We start from the raw sequence: 20,292 nt of genomic DNA, 5'->3' as shown, positions 1-20,292 counted from the left end.
CTCGACTCTTTGTCTCAGCTAGCTCTATCCGGAGAGACTCGTTGTCATCTCGAGCAGCAGATAAACTGGCTTTGGCCTGCTCCAATCTCAAGCGCAGATCCTCTTCACTATTTATGAGTTGAGAGACGAAGGCCTTCATATAATCAGCAGTCCGCAGCAAGTCAGAAAAAAGATCACGTTGTTGAGCCATGCCGCGAATACCGCTCACCAGCTGTAGAAAAACCCACAAACAAGAAGTGCAAAAATTACAACCCATGTGACAAACACAACAGTATGGCGAGATAAATCAAGAAGTAAACTATACCATTTCCGCCGCTTCAAACATTTTTGCTGAAGGCACAGCAACATCTGAGCCCGGATGGAATCCATTTCAGCATCTCTCCCAACTCCGCATAGTTGAAAGGACTAGCGGAGATGCAAGCTGCATCATCAACGGGACTCCCCCCTGACGAGGCATTAGGAAGTGACTCCTCCCCCGGGTCTGGGGCCCTATCATTCTCGGCCGACTGGGTCTCTCTTGGTGAACCCCCATCCGGGACTAGCACCGGGGCGGTTGGGTTCTCTTCTGCCATCTCCGTCTCACTCCTCTCCGGATGTTCCTCCTGGACGGACGAGCAGCTGACTTCGATGGCTTCCAGAAAACGATCCTGAAGCCGCCTGATGAGGCCAGACTTTAAGTCACGCGCCGGACGAGACCTCCTTGTAGCTGGCCCCTTCACCGGTACAAAGGCAAGGGGGCTTGGCTCGCAAGGAGGCAAACCCTGACTTTCTGCCCCCGTTTCTTCCATTGGGGGTGCCGAAAGAGGCAATGCTTCAGCGCAAGAGGCCCCGGTTGCATCTGCGTCCGGATGGGGAGAGCTGGGCTGATTTACTGAAGTCGCTTCCTCAGCCAGAAGAGCCAGCCATCCAACCACTGGCACTGAAGGCCTCGAATGGTTTAGACCCGCGAGATGTCCGGAGCCACTTGAAACAGAGGGCAAGACGGGGTGGTCTGGCTCTCTTATTGTTATTTCCTTTACAAAAGTTGGAGGTGGTATTACCACTTCCTTTGGGAGAGTTGGAAGTTTTATTTCTTTCCCCTTATTGAGAACCATCTTCTTCTTCTTTTTCGCTGGGGCGCCAGCAGGAAGAGAGGGTGCGGAGCGTTTTTTACCGGGGGCCCTCCGCAAAGTTCCCTCTTTCCTCCTTCTCTCCCGATCGTCGAGACGTGGTCGACGTGCCTGGGCATCTGCCTTGCGCACCTCCTTGTAGAAAGGGAGGTCTTTTAGAACGTAATGCTCCCCAGGCACTACCTTCTTTGGCAACTTCCTGGGGAGAATATTAGTGACGTACGCCTGGGGCTCCCGGACAACGGCCAACAAGTTTCGCGTAGTAAGTAGCGTCTCATGATGCCTCTCAGCGGCAGTAATCTCAAATAACTTGTTCAGTCGAACGAAATACGCTTTTTCTACCCACTCGACTACGCGACCCCTCTTGTCCGGACCTGCATTATCAGCAACCAAAGGTATTAAGCCATCTGATAACCCTAAAGTAAGAAGCACAACAAGACGAATGCCGGACAAACCCCGCAAGCTACCTTACCCGGAAGCACCAACGAACGGTTTGGGGAAAACGACCTCTCCGGATGCTCCAATAGCCCAGCCCAGACACCCCGGACCAACACATGTCCCTTGGCTCCTCCCTTCGTCGAATCCGGAAGCTCAGTCACCAGTTGGAGAAAAGGCAAGTGGGCAACCATGCTAAAGATGTCATTTTTCTCCTTCTTGAGGGAGTAGATGAAAAGAACCTCCAGCAGCGAGAGGTCCAGGTTGAACAACATACTTAGAATGCTGCATCCCATCAGCACCCGGACCATGTTGGGATGGATGTAGGCCGGAGGGATCTGGGTGAAGTGGAGAAATTCTTTGAAAAGCGATGGGAGAGGGAACCGGAGCCCAGCATTGAATTGCTCCTTGGTAAAAAAGATAGCGTTCTCCTCAGTTTCCTCAGTCGACATGGCCTCTCCGTCCATAAGTTCAACGGACACGCCATTTGGGATGCAGAAGCGTTCACGAAACTCCTTCGCATTCAGCTTGTCCACAGACTTCTCCGCGTGAACGTCTCCAGACGCATCTTTGCCGCTCTGACCGGCCGCAGTAGACGAAGCAGCGCCCTTGTTCGCAGACATTTTTGAGGTTGGGGCTGGAACGGAACCTGCATGGAAGAATGACCAACAGTCAAACACAGCAATCCGACCCCACAACCCTAAACAACAAAAACGCTCAGAAAACCTAACATCACTAGCATCCCCATTCCAAACCTTGTCTCTACCCCAAAAAAGTATCGACAACCCACAAAAAGCGCAGGGGGGCAACAGAAACCCTAAACGCACCCAAAACACAACAGAATCCCCTGAAAAAACCCTAGAAACCAATATCGACACCCAGTCGCAATCAACTTGCCCAGCAAGCCAGAAACAACCAACAAAGCAAACATAACGAAGAGAAGACAAGAATAGCGAACGTACCAAGTGTAAAACTGGAAAAATGGGATGAAATCCGCAGTGCAGTCACCGTCACGACATGAGTATTGCCGGCAGAAAACCCTAGAGCTTCACTCGAAAACGAAGATACGCAGAAGGTAGAAGAGAAAACACTACCAGGAAAAAATGCAGAAGGAAAAATGCAAGAGGAAGACACAGTCTGCAATTTATAGAGAGACAACCCCTCGGTATCCCAAATGCTCAGTCGCGCCATCATTGAAAGGACACGCTGCCTGGGAAATCCCAGAATCGGCGGCTCATCATAAATGCTCTTCTTCCTTTTTCGCCCCCGCTCGCCACGTGGCCCAATAAAGCGAAAAAAGTCAACCTCAGTTTCAAAAAACAATCATTTTTTAACCCGCCCATTTTGCCCGGGCAAAATGGGCAGGTTAAAAGGGGGCCATTGTAGGGACCCCTCCCCCTGATGACACGTGGCACGCATTTATATCCGAATTAGCTCCATCCGGATTTCCCCCAAAGAGACACGTGGCGCGCTTCCCCTATCCGGACTCCCTCAGGGAGAAGCACACGACACTCGCAAACATCACATCCGGACGACCGACATATCCTATCCAGATATGTTTGACCGGATCGTTGACTAAAGTAAGCAAGTCTTACTACGTCATTTCGACAGCCTGCCACGGCCCACGTTCCGCCACCTGCAGAGTGAAAAGACAGGAATGATGGCAAGTCACTTCCTACGATCTCTGACAGCTGCGGCGCCTCCCACGATCTTTTTCAGCCACCCGTAGGGTGATCATGGCCCTGTCACCACCTAGAGGCATTATGACAAGCCAAAATATCTCCCTACCATTAAAGAGAGAAACAAAGCTCCTAAACGCTATATATATGGACCTTTACACAAAGAGGAAGGTAAGCTTGCTATACCTAGTAAAAGACCAACTGATTATTCTCTCTAACCATGGTTGACAAAACCATCGGAGCGTGTGTCCGGACACCCTGTCCGGACGCCTTTTGCAGGAACGACTGAACCAGGAATCTATATTAGTTGAGATCGTGCGTCCATCCATTTGGTAACTACGTGGATCACCATGGACGCGAGGCCTCAACACAACTTACAGATTCACCCCCCCTCTCAAACTCTTCAGTCTAAAATCTATGGCTTCATTGGCTTTCAAATTTGCATCCAAAATTTAACGGCCTTTAACAAAAGAATGTTGAATCTTCGATACAACAAAATCAGCATCCATTTTGCTAAACCCCCATCTTGTCTTCATCATGACAGCTTGTCTAAAACCCCTAGAAATACCATTTTACTTGTATTCTGTTTCCTTTTGGTATTTATGGTTGTAACTGCTTACTGAAATTACAACAGAGCTCAAAAGCGAATTTCAAAATGTTTTGCCAACTGTGATAGGATTGCAGTTTTGGGCAGAGCTGGGTCCTACCTACACATGATGGATAAAATAATGATGAAATTAATATATTATATTTAATATAATGATAGGATTTGGAATTCCGTGTGTCATTATAGTCTCACACTCCTGATCGTGTTTCACATACACTGCCTTGAAGTGCATGCTACATATATATATATAGTGATGTTCCATATGAATCTATGGGAGTTCTGAAGTTCTGAAAGATGCTTTTAATTGAGGGAAAAAAGCAACCTGTTTTAGTTTTAGTTACCACATCAACTCACTATATACCTTTTAGCACGGTTTTCATTTCTGTCATCCGTAAATACATTGATTGTTTCCAATCTAAATTCTATGTATGCAGGGGTTTGAGGTTGTTGTTCCAGATGAAGCAACAATGGAACACACTGTAATTTTTGCAATTGAATCTTTAAATCGAAAGGACATGGAAGTGGCAAGGAATCTGCTAAGAATTGCAATGCAAGTTCTTCTGGTGAGGGCTGTGAACACTGTCATCCTTGGCTCTGATGACATGCGTGATCTTTTGCCTCGGGATGATCCTCTGCTTAGGAAATGTATTGATCTGATGGATGCTTTGGCCAGATCAACCATTAACTAGGCTCGGTCTGTTGAAAAAGGTTTGTAAAGAAGCATGAGAATGTAACTAATTTATCTTATCATGGATCCCCACGGGTGATTTGGAAAATATTGTTCTAAATTTTCAATTCATAGACGTCTGATATCTTGGTAGAGAATTTTTATATTGAAAAATAACCCTCGCTTATGTGTTATTTTATTTCTTGAGGGTTAGTGTAAAAGAAACTAGATTGAGAATTGAGTAATGGAAAAAGTGCCTCATTGGTTGAATAAACAATTGTGGAAAGGAAATACTTGTCAGGTAGCTTCTTAAATAAGTCAAACTTCTGTTTAGATCATGAAAAGTTTGAGGGGAAGTATGACAATAAGAAAATAAGGATGAAAAAGGGAAAGCAAAATTTTCCTTGGCAAACCAAGCAAGAGAATACAGGTTCCTTCATAATTTTTTTTTTCTTTTTTCTTTTTTCTTTCTCGAGTAGTTTCCATGACCTAAAGGACCCTAAAGTACTTGATAATATCCCTGGACTTATGTTCTGCATGACTAATTCATCATGTAGGTTGTCTCTTAACTTCTAATTTTTACCCACTTAGAATGGTCAGTGAATGTTGAGAGAAAATCTCCCCATTAATGGAAGCTAGAAAATCAGCCATCTAGGTTGTATTTGTCTGCAGGGTTAGACTTCCCTCAATGAAGGGTAGGAATAATCCACTAGAAATGATGGTTTTTGGTAACGCTTGTGTACCAGTAATCTGGGTTATAGTATTTCAGCACAGCTGTAGAGGATTAAAAGCCTTAAAAAGGGGTTCCATTTTGGACCCTTTTTCACAAGTTGTGTCCTGTTTTTACTACCTCATCGCACTCCCTTTCCCCGTTGTATAACGTATATTACACCCCAATTAGACCAAACCTACTAAATCAAAGTTATGTAAATGGAAATCAACAACACTTCCTCCACTAACACGTGATCAGGATAACCTGAATTGGTATAGTAAGATCTTAGCTCTTGATTGGAGTGTAGTCCAACTTGCTCAACAGGATCCTAGGGGTTCATCTTATGCCCTTCATGTGAGATGTCCATCTTCTGTATCAGGATTGATTGGTGTCAATTAACAAATGCTTACCCACCTTGTAAGTTCTCCATGTGAGATATCAAGCTTCTGTCAGGTTGGTAAATGGCAGTCTTATCATTGTTCTTGGGCTTGGTGCGCTGACTAGCTCTTTCGTGTGAATTATAACTTAAGCTTGACTTTTGAGCTTGGATTGTACATGACAGGCTCAGATCATTTGAATGCGGGTTTGCCCTGTATCTTTCACTAACAGTTTGAGATAGAAAATGTGTAAATGTGTAAGCAAAAACCTTACTTGAAGGTAACTTGTATTCCATTCCAATAAGACTTAGATATGTGTATGAACGTGTTGTTTCAATAACTAACTGGCGGTTTATTGACGCCAAAAGGAGCCTTTGATATTGAAAGAGCAATTCTATTGTTGTTGATTCGAATTTATCAGAAAGTTAAAAACCTCAAATGAGGCGATGGAGGTTTTAGAATATTATATTCATAATTAGGTACTATATGTGTTCATAGAATGAAAAAATTGATTCATATACATGTTAAAACTTTATTCATTATTTATTTAAAATAAAATATTATTAATAATTATTATTTTTAAACTATTATAATTCATTTTTAATAAAAAATGATAATAAAAAAGATATTAATATCCTTCTGTTTCTAGCATATACTAAAATAGTACTTTTTTTATATAAAAAAAATACAATTAATAATTTTATTGTATCATTACTATTCATATTTTCCTAAAAACTATTTATTTTTAAATTTATTTGTAATTAAGAAATATTTTCATTTAAGTAAGACTTAAATTAAAATAAATTTATATTATATAAATTGAATATATAATGTTTTTGAAAAAAATAAAATAAAATAGTAAAAACAAATTATCCAAACAAGTTTTTTATTTTTAAAAAACAACTTGTTAAACACCCATATTTTTATAAAACACTAAAAAACAATTTTTTTTTTCAAGTTAAGACGGTTTTAAATAATGAGCATTAACATGGCCAAATAGGCTCTAAAAGATTTTTAAATTTGAGAAAGTAAAACTTTTTAATATCTCAATTCTTTTAAATGGTTTTTTTTTAAATATAAAATCATCATATTTATATAATATAAATTAAATTAAATTTATATTATATAAATTGAATTTATAATGCTTTTGAAAAATTTTTAAAAAATTATCCAAACAAGTTCTTTATTTTTTATTTTTAAAAAATTGATTTCATAAACAGCTTGTCAAACACCCATATTTTTATAAAACACTAAAAAAAAAAAAAAAAAATTCAAGTCAAGACGGTTTTTAAAAACGAGCATTAGCATGGCCAAATAGGCTCTAAAAGATTTTTAAATTTGAGAAAGTAAAACTTTTTAATATCTCAATTCTTTTAAATGGTTTTTTTTTAAAAATCATAAGATTTTCAATGAAAACTTCTAAAATGTTTTATATTTTATTTAGAAGTTATTACTATTTAATTTTTTTTTTTAAAGGAAATCTATCTAGACAAAGTTTTAAATTATATTTTGAAAAATTAATTTTCAAAATTTTAAAATTAGAGAAGTAAAACCTTTTAATATCTCAAAATTTTTTAGTAGTTTTTAAAAATTATTATCTTTTAAACGTAAATTTTTAAAAGTTATAATATTTTATATAAAAGTTAACACTATTGAAAAAATATATTTCCAATCTAACACTAAATTATGCATTTTTATTTTTTTCTTTCACCTATACATATGAAACTTGAGATGGCAAAATTGGAGTGAAATAGAAAGCTGAAAAACCAAAAGCATATTTTAGACTTACGAGTGTAGCATATTTTTGCAATCAACTTGGTAATTGGGCAAAGCATAGATTAATTAATTGATGCCAAAGCCTAGGATTATTTATTTAAAAGGATAAAACAGATATGAAAATATGAATATGGAAATGGTTTTTAGAATTGAATATTTTCTCACCATTATTGGATTTGGAACTTTAAGTAAACATGTTGAAAAAATAAAAATAAAATTCTAAAGAGAAGCATGAAGCAAAACTAGAGATCCCTGATATGAAGATATTTTAAATGGATATGGTTTTGGAAAAGGTTTTAAATTTAATTTATTTAATAATCATTAATTTTAATAAAATCTTACCAATGAAATTGATGAATCAGAACATTTAGGGCATGAGATTGCAAGATTGCAAATGAAAAGCTTAAACTAAAATCATTTTTAATTTTTTCATAATATTGCAATCCTTTATAGTTTCTTTTGGTGATATGAAATATTGACAAAAAATATTTCTTATAACTTTGAACTACTTGGGAGTAATTGTACTTAAGGTAATTTTATTTGCAACACTTTTGTTAGTTATGATTATATATTTGTAGGGAATTACTTATATGTATGTATACATTTCCCATCTTTGTTTTTAAAATAGAAAGTCTCATATAAAATATATAAATTCTTAGAAAAAAATAAATACCTCATATACTTCAAATACTTTTTAAAATTTGAGGATTAAAAAAATTATCTTTCTCAAAATTTTCAAAATTGTGAAGAAAGTTTTAAAGACACAAGATAAATATTTTGTTTTATGCATTAGAGTTCTTATATTTTGTATATAGATAGGAAGCATATCCAAAACTATAAATATAAATTAAAAAAAATGTTTTGATAGTATTTTTTTTTTGTAACATATTATTTTATTAAAAAATGATTTTTAAGAAAATCATATCAAGTGATTGTTAACAAATCACCTCAAGTTATTTTTTGAGATTTTTAAAAGTGATTTTAAATAGTGGTTACATTAGAAATAGTTTAAAATAGAATAACTTACTATTTGAATATAAACAAAAAAAAAAGTGTTTTGATAGTATGTTAAAATAATAAATAAAAAACTTATGTTGGGTAAAATGATCTAGCTAAGCTAAGCTAATGCTCCATCGGTTAAATATTAATATATTCCAAATAATTACCATAAATCAACAATTATTTTTATTAGTTTCACACATTTACTTATTTATTTCTTTTTTTATGAACAATAAATGGTAAGAAATTTGTTAATTTTGGTATTATATAAAAATAATATATTATTGATTCTATTTTTTTTAATAATGAAAATTTTAATTATTTATTTTAAAAAAAACCTTACATGGATATATAAGATAATGTCATGTGCACAACTAATATAATTATATCCTTAGTTTAAAATACCAAGATATTGAGAGGTGGATATTAAACCGAAAAAGATAAATAAAAATTACCATGGAGTAAAAATGTTTTGCATTTAATTCTAAATTATTGTCTACTTAAGAACTTTTTTGATAGAAAAGCTAGTCCATTAGAAAATATAACTTAGAACACGTTTGGGAGTGATTCTCGTTAAAGTATTTTTATTTATAGTACTTTTGTTAGGAGAATCACTTGGTTGGATACATATTCTATTTTTTTTTTTAAATAGGAAGTCTTATATAAAATACAAGAATTATTATACAAAAACAAGTAAATACCTTATATACTTGAAAACACTTTATAAAAAAAAATTTTAAAATTTAAGGAAGTGAAAATTTTTCACTTTCTCAAAATTTTGAAAAAAGTTTTATGGGGCGTAAGATAAATGAGTTCTTCTATTTTGAACACATGGAGAGAGCATTTTAGTACATGCTCTTGAATTGCAACAAATAAAAAATGTTTCATCCTCTTTAACATATTGCAAAATTAAGGAATACATGCTTTAATGTTATATAAATCCCACACTCCATTCCCATTACAATTATAAAAAGGCGTATTTGATAAACACATATTGGGAACCAAATGGGACCCTTAGCTAAGGTGCCCCAATTATGGTCTACCCATGACTTGGGCAAGTTCTCCCCTAAAATTTTTGTACAAAGAGGGAGTTGATTTTTTTTTTTTTTCTCAAGAATGCTTGCTTCTCTGTAAACAAAGATACAATTCCTAGTTGATCTAGGAGTACCCTGACTCAACTATCTTTTCTATTTGAAAATATGATTATATTTTTTAAATTATACATTAGATTATTTCCAATCAAAGATATTATGTACATGCTCTTCAATTGAAGTAAAGCAATTAAGGAAAGCCATCCAACTCAAATTTTTTACACAAATCATAAAAGGCATCTCACAATCCCTAGAATTCAAAAATTGTAATATTGCAATTCAAAGAGAAACAACATATGCACACAAACACTATGAAACAACATACATAAACCAATTGTTTACCTCACATAGATAAGCAATTATATGTTCCATTTCGGTAGCCTACAATGTCATCAACATACTGAAAAGTTGGCATGAAAATTAAGCCATCCATATCCTTCACCTTGGACAACAATGGATTCTCATTGACGGAAGATTGCGGAAGCATTTATGGCATATGAGGTTATATTCTACAACTAAACAAAATAAGATTGCATAAGAATATATACTATTGACTTATTAAACCAAATTAGAAAAGCCACAAGAATGGACTTAAATTTTTATATGGGTTGGTGTGTAAGATCATATTTGATCATTATATGTAGGTTATGTTTGGTTCTTGGAAAATTGTAACAAAAAGAAAATATAAAGGAAAAATACAAGGAAAAAAAAGTGAAAAAAAATAAAAAATAAATTTTAAATTAACATATTACTTTTATATACTATTTTTAATTTATTTTATTTATTTTAACTCTTTGATATAAAAATTAAACAATTTAAAAAATATGTAAATTTCAAACTAATTTTATTTATATTTTATTTTCTTTTATATTTTTGATAATATAATCAAATATGAAAAAATCATTTTCATTAATATTTATTTTCTTTTATTAATACTTTTTAAGAAGAAAACATAACCGTAAAAGTTGTATATTTTGAATTCCAATAACAAGATGACTCCTTGTAAACCCGCAATCAATTGCCTTACATGTTTGAAATGGAATAGCATTTTTTTAAGTGTATCAGCAGTACGTGGGAGGTATACGACCATGAAAAGATGCTATAATTGAATGCTTTATTTGGACCAATACCTATTCAGGATCAAATGATAGTTAATTGTGAAAAGGGTCTCACCGAGAATCGCATTGTAGCCTCTCTGAGATTGCTGCAGGCCCTTATTCTTCAATAGATACGAAACATGGAAGAAAAGCGTTGTGAGTTGCCTCATCCTCCCACTCTAGTTCATTCCACCACTCAGTTTGTCCGGAAATGACAATCCGATGTTCCTTGGCACTGTTGGCGTCGAGTGGCAGCTTCTTTAGAAGTGGACAACTATCTACATAGATTGTATTTAAGTAGATAAATGGCAGGGCTTTCCAAAATATGCTCTTCAATTGTGGTAGATGATGTAACGTAAGTACTTGGAGTTTGACAAATGAACTTAGGTTTTCTCCATTCTCTGCAGATTCACCACATTTACCGGTACCTATTATTTCTTGCATTTGATCACAACTAGTTATTAAAAGAACTTTAAGGTTTGGAGCAAAAACAAGCCATGTTAGATCCTTCAACCTCGAACACCTTTTGATTCTTAGCCACGAAAGGTTGTGGAAACTGCTGTGGGAACTGACCTTTGAGTTAAGGTAATTAGATTCTGTTGTTTCCTTTCCTTCCCAAGCCCAATCAATCTCCAAATCTTCCGACGAGCCACAGTTTGAGATAAAGAGGTTACGGAGACGCTTTACATTGCAGAGAGATGTTAAATTGAGAGAGCTTGAACCATTGAAATTCTCGAGGCATACACCGGAAATGCAGCTTCTTAGCTTGTCAGAGCTTAGAAGCCTTTTGAAAGCAGAGGCACTTGTTATAGTGACACCTAAATCATGCAAGTACTTTAAGGAGTCCAATTCCTCAACCAAGGCTTTATCACCATCACAAATTCCACAGTTGAACATATCAATCACTTGCAACATTGAAAGACCTGATATCAACTGCTCTGGAATTGAAGAAAGTCTCATGCGATGCAACAACAAAAATTTCAATTTACCAGGTTCTTCAACTCAATTGGCAACTCTTTTATGTTAGTTTGTGATAGGTTGAGATACTGTAATGAAACCAAATTAGAGATTCCCTGTGGTAATTCAGTCATAGCATTCCTTGACAAGTCTAAAACTCTTAGATTTGGCATAAACTGGAAGAAACTATCAGTGATCATCTTCAAACTATTATCCTGAAGAAACAAAGTTGAGAGATTGGGGCAATCAGGAGACCCTGTTAGTTTCTCAATTTGGTTACCGATAAGTGAAATCCTTTTTGGTCCCATCCATCTAGCAACTTCAGGAGCTTCAGTTAACCCACTGCGGGCCTGCACCAAGAACTTGTCCTGCTCCTTCCCTGTTTCACAAGCTATCCACAATGCCATATCACGGATTACATCATGCAGTTTTACTACATAATCAACATCACCTTCTTCTAATAGACATGCATGAATCAGAGTGCCAATAATGTTGTAACCCTGGTTTTCTGCTCCCTTCATGTCATCAAATTCGTCTAAAAGGCCTTCACAAAACCAACGCTTTATCATAGCTATTTTTGGTATCTGATAATCTTCTGGAAATAGAGAACAATACAAGAAGCAAGATCTGACAACTTCGGTGGGTAAGCAATCATAACTGTATTTTAAAAGAGGAAACACTTTGTCCCCCATACCTGGAAATTTTGAGGCAGAGCTTTGTAACACTTTTATTGCATATTTCCATTCCTGCGGCGTCTTCTTACAAGCCATGGCCCTGCCGATGGTAGTTAGCACAAGTGGCAAACCACAACACTCTTGTGCGACGGCTTGAGCGAGCTCCGGTATCTCAGGATGGAAATCGAGAGTGTCTTCTCCAAGCTTCATTCGAAACAATTCCCAGGATTCTGTCCATGTTAGGCATTCCACTTTGATCTTCTTATCCGCTTCCATTTGAGCGCACACCTCTTCTGATCGAGTGGTGAATACTATCTTATTTTTCTTATTTTGGAATGGGACTCCGACGTCTGATAAATCCAACCACTCCCATAAATCATCTAGCAACAGCACGAACCTCTTTTCGCTCAGGACTCTCCAGATGCTCGTAGCTTTCTCATCTCGACTTTTGCTTTTCCATTTATCATCACAAAACCCTATCGTCTTCCAGATGTCGTCCTGAATGTTTTCAAGGTTTACATTTTTGGAAACTGTTGACCAGATCACAAAATCAAAATCATGGGTTCTTTTGGTAAAAGCATTATTGATTTGGGTTAAGAGGGTGGTTTTCCCAACTCCTCCTAATCCATATAGGCCGATAATTCCCACTTGTTCTTGATGAAGGCTGCTCCAAACCTTACCAATTCTGGAATTCATGCCGACAGTTGCTTGATTAGGCCTTTCACCTAGGCGAGGTGAAGGTAACCTCTCAGCCACCGCATCCGAAGGTCTTTGGCTCATTAGAATGTCCACTTCTTTCAACTTTCTAGCTACTCTCTTCCCCAACTTGTATCTGGTCCTGCAATTCCTAGGACAGCAACCACCCATACATTTCTTCTCAACCTCCTCGGTGCCATCTCCAATCAGTTGAGTGACTTGAGTTTCCAGAGTTTCAACCCTTGAAAGCCACCCTTGTACTTGGTCCAGCGGCTGCATTTGTTCCCTCTCAGCAATATCCACCATCCTCTTCACATCGTTCCTTAACTCCCTCAATCTTTCACAAGCGGTTCCTAATTCTACCAGATTTTCAGGGAGTTTGCGCAGGTAATTTGCATGCTCAGTGGTGCCATCCCAGAAGCTAGAGACAATGCGGTCAGCGGGGAGTGAAATCGAGCAAATGTTGCCCATGGTTTTGTCAACGAGGATTAAGAACTAGCTAGTTTTGAGGGAAATGATGAGTGTGGAGAGCTTTGGGACGATGAATCAAGCAGAAGAGAGGAGTTGGTTTAGAAGGTATAGGTATTGGCTTCAACTTCTCGTTGGAGAGGGTGCTTCATGTTCCCTTATTCCCATTAATATGTTTGGTTTCTAGAAAATTTGTGGGAAATGTAATTATTAGAAGTGTATTTGGTACTATTTTTAGTAGAAGCATTTTCATCGAAAATATTGTAAAAGATTTTTCACAATTACAAGAGATTTTTCATATTTTTAAAAGTATTGTCTAAATTTTATCATATTTAATTTTTTTTTAAATACTTTTAAGACTAAAAACATTTTCTAGAATCATTATCGAATGCACTTTCAACTGTCCTATCAATTAGTCAATTGATTTTTATCCATTTTTCACAAATTCAATCCTTGATAAACATGTTAGCTAACATTATATCAATGCCTATTATATAATATTTTCAATTGAAAATCTTCTAAGTATCACTTTCTATCCAAGAAAAAAGTTTATTCTCTTTTTATTAATGAAAATTAGTTTTTATTTTGATAAAATTTTAAGTCTTTTGACATTCTTGAGAGTTGATATTTTACCATGAAATTCTGTATAGTTTTTAAAAGTTTTTATTAATTCTTGAAACCATTTGGAGGGAGTAAATAGGTAATTTATATTTTGAAGTCACAAAATTTAATTTTTTTCGTAACTATAAATTTCTTTAATCAAAGTATATTATCCAAGCATAAGAATAAAGATCAAATTATACACAAGACATGATGATATATGATGTATAGTTTTTCCTTATCGAAGAGCTTAAATCATTTAAAAGTGGACTTTAGTGTACCCCCATCATCTTCACTATTACCTTTATTAAAGTGGCAATTTTGATAAGAAAAAATGGGGATAAAATGGCAGACAATATGGCCTACCACCTTGGAAATTTTAGCACAACCAGTTGGCATCTTCCATAGAAAAATTTGGGGCACAATGCCTAATGGATGATATTTTCAATGAAAATCTTTAGAGTGCCACTTTCTGTCAAAAGGATTATTCTATTTTATATTATTAAAAAATAATTTTTATTTTGATAAAATTTTAAGTCTTTTAACATTTTGGAGGGTTGATGATATTTTACCATGAAACTTGATATGATTTTTAAAAGTTTTTATCTTAATTCTTGAAACTATCTAGAGGGGAAAATAGGTAATCCTCATTTTTAAGCCACAAAATTTAATTCTTTTTATAATTATAAATTTCTTAGATCACTATGATATTCCAGTACAAGAATAAAGATTTAATCATGCACAAGACACATGATGAAATATGTGGAAAATAATCACCATCACCATCACCTTTAATAAAGTTCTTCGGAAAAAATGGCGAACAAATATAGCCTCCCACTATGAAATATTAGTACAACTAGCTAGCATTTTCCACGAAGAATTTTTAATTCTCACGTTTCTTTTTTTCATTCCGCTTATTGTTATTTTGATTAAATAACAACAATAAAAATGAAAATAATCAGAATTTTAATTTTATGCAAATTGATTGCACATATTAGTCCATATATTTTCATCTAGCGTATTAGCTTTCCCCCATTTTCTTTATAATATCTTTCTTATTTTAAGAAGAAAAATTCACATAATTCTATAATTTCACCAAAATGAAAATAAATAAAAAATAAAATATTGATAATATCTTTTTTATTAGAAATGACTACCCAAATTACAATATAAACCGTGGGATTTTTTAAAAAGGTTTTGAATTTAATTTTTTTAATAATTATTAATTCTAATAAAATTTTACCAATGGAATTGATGAATGGGAACATTTAGGGCATGGGATTACAAGATTACAAATGAAATGAGTTTAAATTAAAATCATTTTGAAGCTTCTTCTTTAAATAAAAATCATTTTGGTGAAAAATATTTATTATAACTTACACTTGTTTGAGAGTGATTTTGTTTAAAGCATTTTTATTTGAAAGTCATTTGTTAGTACCTTTCCATTAGAAACATTTTTAATATATGTTTGGATACATTTTTCATTTTTGTTTATAAAATAGAATTAAATATAAAAATTCTTATACAAAAGTAAGTATATATTTTTTTTACTTGAAAACACTTTTTAAAATACTTAAAATTTAAGGATTAAAAATTTTTTACTTTCTCAAAATTTTCAAAATTTTGAAAAAAAAGCAAGATAATTTTTTTTTTTTGTTTTTTCATAGAAATATTACTAATAAAAGCCTAAGCTCTAGACCTTCTAATATCTAAACACTTCTGTAGATCCTAAAATTTGTCCCAATTTTATTTTTACATTAATTTTGAATCCAATTTTGTCAATAAATTTTAAATCCCAATTATATGTGTTTTTTGGCCCACTCACCATTTAATAGCTTTTATTATTTTATATATTATTTTATTTTATTTTATTACTATTACTTTTATTTTATTTTTATTATTGTTATTATTATATTCTATTTTATTTTTATTTTTATTTTTTCTTTTCTCTCTCCTCTCTCCTCTCTCCTCTCTCTTCCTAATCCCCAACCACCCCACCCACTTCTTCTCTCTCCTCCCATACCCTTCACCATCGGCCATCATCTCATCTTTTTTTTTTTTTTATCTTCTTTTCCATTTTCCACCCACCAACTCTAAACTCTCACACGGTAGTAGCAGCCCCTTTTCCCCATTTTTTTTGTTTTGGTTTTTTTTTTCCCTCCCTTTCTCTTCTCCCATGACACTCCCCCCGTTTTTTTGTTTCCCATTTTTTTTTCTCTCTTGTCGGCCCCCATTTCTTTATTTCCATCATTTTCCCTCCATTTCTCTCGATCCAAACACTATTCTATTGATTTATTATTATTATTATTATTACTATTATTATTATTATTATTATTATTATTATTATTATTATTACTATCTGTCAGTGTCATCGGCAAACCATTGGCCAGTCGCCGCCAACGAGCCACTATAGGTCGGCGACTCCCTCCCATTTTCACTCATTCCATTATTATTATTATTATTATTATTATTATTATTATTATTATTATTATTATTATCATTATTATCATTGTTATTGTTATTATTATTATTATTGTTATTATTATTATTGTTATTTTATTTTATTTTAATAGTGATTGTTGTTTATGAAATTTGAATTCTTGAATTAATATGAAATTGAGTTATTAGGATAGATCAGGTACATCTGATGCCATGTTGGGGCATATTCCTTCCTTTAGCTATGGAGATGATCATTCTCTCACAGATCTATTACAATTTTCATCACTCAGCCGAGAGATACTGTATTTGCTTTACTGGTCACTATTCCCATGATTTTCATCGAGATGAGCTTTCGATGGAACATGACATTCAGGTTGTGATTGTTCTGTTATCCATGACCTCGTAGTAGATTGTTTTGATGAGATCGTGAGCGGATTATTCTCTTAAGACTCCCTAGTGAATTACCCATTTGAGATGACGATGAATTCCTCTAGCAGAGCATTTCGAGATAGAGACATCTGACTCATTGTGACATCTCGTCAGGCCTCGTGATCCAAACGGATGGGTTGCGAGACTATGCTTATAGTCAATTTGATCATTCTGACTTACTAGCAGAGCATCTCTTAAGGCTCATGGAGTTTCTTTTATACCTTCTTAGAGGATGGAGAATTGTGGCGGCACACTACACTAGGGCATATTCCCCTCATCGTTTCATTGCTATTTGGCGTTCAGAGCCGCCATCTATTCTCGGATACAATGTATAGAGTCGTCCATTTTCAGCTTGGCGTTTAGAGCCACCATGTCTTCTCAGTCACGACATTCAGAGTTGTCTTTCTCAGCCTGACATTCCTAGTTATCAGTTAAGTTGGGCATTCAGAGTCGTTGTTTCTGCTTGGCATTCATAGCTATTATTTTTAGTTTGGTGTTCAGAGCTACCATTTCTTCACAGTTTGGTGTTCAAAGTCATGTTCCTAGTTCGACATTCAGGGTCATTATATCATTTTTAGTTTGGCATTCAGAGCCACCACATTTTCTCAATTTGGCATTCAAAGCTGTATTTTCATTTTGGCATTCAGAGCCGCAGCTTTAGTTTGGCGTTCAGAGCAGCATTTTCATTTCGACATCAAAGCTACCACTTTTTTCGTTTGGCGTTTAGAGTCGTTGTTCTTTTTTCATTTGGCGTTTAGAGCCACATTTTCATTTCGACATCTAGATCTTTGTTTTTTTGTTCAGCGTTCAGAGCCACATCTTTATTTTGGCGTTCAGAGCCGCATCTTCAGTTTGGCTTTCAGAGCCGCATTTTCATTTCAACATCAGAGCTACCACCTTTTTCGTTTGGCGTTTAAAGTCGTTGTTCATTTTCCATTTGGCGTTCAAAGCCACATTTTCATTTTGACATCCAGATCTTTGTTTTTTTGTTCGGCATTTAGAGTCACATCTTTATTTCGGCATTCAAGAGCATCATCTCCAGTTTCGGCATTCAGAGTCACCATCATTCTTAGTTTCGTTCTTCAAAGCCATCATCGTTTCACAGTTTCGGCGTTCAGAGCCGTATCTCCAGTTTTAGTGTTTAGAGCCACCATTTCTGCCCAATTTGGCATTCAGAGTCACCATCCCTTTCCAGTTTGGCATTCAGAGCCACCATCTCTTTTCGGTTTGGCATTCAGAGCCACACCTTCAATTCGGCATTCAGAGCCACATCGTCATCTTGGCGTTCAGAGTCATATCTTCAGTTTGGCATTCAAAGCCGTTGTTTGTCTTTAGCTCGATATCTTGAGCCATTTTCAGTTTGGCATTCAGAGCCACACCTTTAGTTTGACGTTCAAAGTCGCATTCTCAGTTTCGATGTTCAAAGCCATCATCGATTTCAGTTTGACGTTCAGAGTCACATTTTTCAGTTTCGGGGTTCAGAGTCATCATCATCATTTCTTAGTTTGACGTTCAGAGTCACATTCTCAGTTTCGGCGTTCAGAGCCATCATCGGTTTTCAGTTTTATGTTCAGAGTTGCATTTTTCAGTTTCGGGGTTCAAAGTCATCATCATCGCTTTTTAGTTTTGACATTCAAAGCCATCACCGTTTCTCAGTTTTGGCGTTCAGAGCCATCACTTCTCGGTTTGACTTTCAGAGTCGCATTCTCAGTTTCGGTGTTCAGAGCCATCATCACTTCCCAATTTGACATTCAAAGTCACATTCTCAGTTTTGGTGTTCAGAGCCATCATCGGTTTTCAATTTGATGTTCAAAGTCGCATTTCCAGTTTCGGTGTTCAGAGCCATCGTTCACATTCAGGCTTTCAGAGTCATCATATCTCCATAGTTTGGTATTTAGAGCCCGTTGCTCATAGTTTGGCGTTCAGAGTCGCTGTTCACAGTTTGACATTCAGAGTCGTCATGATTTATCTACAGTTCAAGCGTTCAGAGCCATCGTCCACATTCAGGTGTTTAGAGCCATCGTTCACATTCAGGCGTTTAGAGCCATCATCTCCTCATAGTTTAGTATTTAGAGTCCGTCGCTCATAGTTTGGCGTTCAGAGCCATCGTTCATAGTTTGGCATTTAGAGCTGTCATGATTTATCCACAATTCAGGTGTTCAGAGCCATCATCCATATTCAGGTGTTCAGAGCCATCATTTCTCCATAGTTTGGTGTTCAGAGCCATTGTTCATAGTTTGGCATTCAGAGTCGTCATGATCTCTCTACAGTTTGGTGTTTAGAGTCATCGTTCACATTTAGGCTTTTAGAGCTATCATCTCTCCGCAGTTTGGTATTTAGAGCCGTTGTTCACAGTTTGGCATTCAGATCCATTGTTCATAGTCAGGCATACACCATTTCCTAACAGTTTGGCTTTCAGAGCCATCGTATCCTTAGTTTGGCGTTCAGAGCCACCATTTCTCCATAGTTTGGCGTTCAAAGCCGTCGTTCATGGTCAGGCATTCAGAGCCATTGGTTAGCTTGGCATTCAGAGCCATCATATTTTCAATTCAACATTTAGAGCAGTCAACTTGGCATTTAGAGCCATTAGTCAGCTTAGCATTCAGAGCCTTGAGCTCACGACCTCGAGTCATTCTTCTTATTCTTGGCCTAGAGTCATTCTTAGCATTCAGAGCCTTGAGTTCATGACCCAAAGTCGTTTCCACCCTTTAGGTGTTCAGAGCTACTGCTTTCTTTCATGGGTGTTTAGAATTATAGGCCTTCAGATCTCCATTTGGCATTCAGAGCCACAATTTTCTTTCATAAGCGTTCAAAGCCATCTTTTCCAGTTTTAGGCGTTTAGAGCCATTCCTTTTATCAGTTTTAAGCATTCAGAGCCATGTCTTCATTTTGGCATTCAGAGCCATGTCTTCATTTTGGCATTCAGAGCCATTGTCCAGCTTGGCATTCAGTGCCATCTTCTTCCTTTAGTTTTGGCGTTCAGAGCTATCGTGCATACTCATTTAGGCACTTAGAGTCACCATCTTTCCTCATTTTGGAGTTCAGAGTCATTTTTCCTCAGCCTTATCATTCAAGAGAGCCCATGTCATACTAGGACAAATTTGGTGGTCTTTCTTGTTCTTCGGCAAAGTTCACTTCATTTCGTTTGTGTATACACTCACTTTACTCGTGAACTCTACCGAAGATGGGCATATTTGTAGACCCCAAAATTTGTCCCAATTTTATTTTTACATTAATTTTGAGCCCAATTTCGTCAATAAATTTTACATTACAATTACATGTGTTTTTTGGCCCACTCATCATTTAATAGCTTTTATTATTTTGTATATTATTTTATTTTATTTTATTACTATTACTTTTATGTTATTATTTTTATTATTATTATTATTATTATCATTATATTCTATTTTATTTTTATTTATTTTTCTTTTTCTTTTCTCTCTCCTCTCTCATCTCTCCTCTCTCTTCCTACTCCCCAAC

At 35.6% G+C, this 20,292-nt stretch overlaps 1 protein-coding gene across 1 annotated transcript; it reads right to left on the bottom strand.

Annotated features, from left to right (window-relative positions):
- Positions 1–11,470: 11,470 nt before the first annotated feature.
- Positions 11,471–13,421, bottom strand: LOC117922100 (probable disease resistance protein At5g63020). The gene is made up of 2 exons (XM_034840120.1): positions 12,201–13,421; positions 11,471–12,050 (listed from the first exon to the last, which is right to left on the bottom strand). The coding sequence occupies exons 1-2, from the start codon at positions 13,345–13,347 to the stop codon at positions 11,530–11,532; spliced, it is 1,668 nt and encodes a 555-aa protein (XP_034696011.1). The 5' UTR covers positions 13,348–13,421; the 3' UTR covers positions 11,471–11,529.
- Between the last annotated feature and the right edge of the window lie 6,871 nt (positions 13,422–20,292).

This window comes from Vitis riparia, chromosome 9, assembly GCF_004353265.1.
Source record: "Vitis riparia cultivar Riparia Gloire de Montpellier isolate 1030 chromosome 9, EGFV_Vit.rip_1.0, whole genome shotgun sequence".
Taxonomy (NCBI): Eukaryota; Viridiplantae; Streptophyta; class Magnoliopsida; order Vitales; family Vitaceae; genus Vitis; species Vitis riparia.
The sequence above is the reverse complement of the archived record's forward strand: the minus strand, read 5'-3'. Positions and strand labels throughout refer to the sequence as shown.

Coding starts and splice junctions, on each gene's coding strand:
- LOC117922100 (XM_034840120.1), bottom strand. CDS start 13,347: ATGGGCAACATTTGCTCGATTTCACTCCCCGCTGACCGCATTGTCTCT. Junction 12,051..12,200: donor CTCTGCCTCAAAATTTCCAG/GTATGGGGGACA, acceptor GGTTTTGTGAAG/GCCTTTTAGACGAATTTGAT.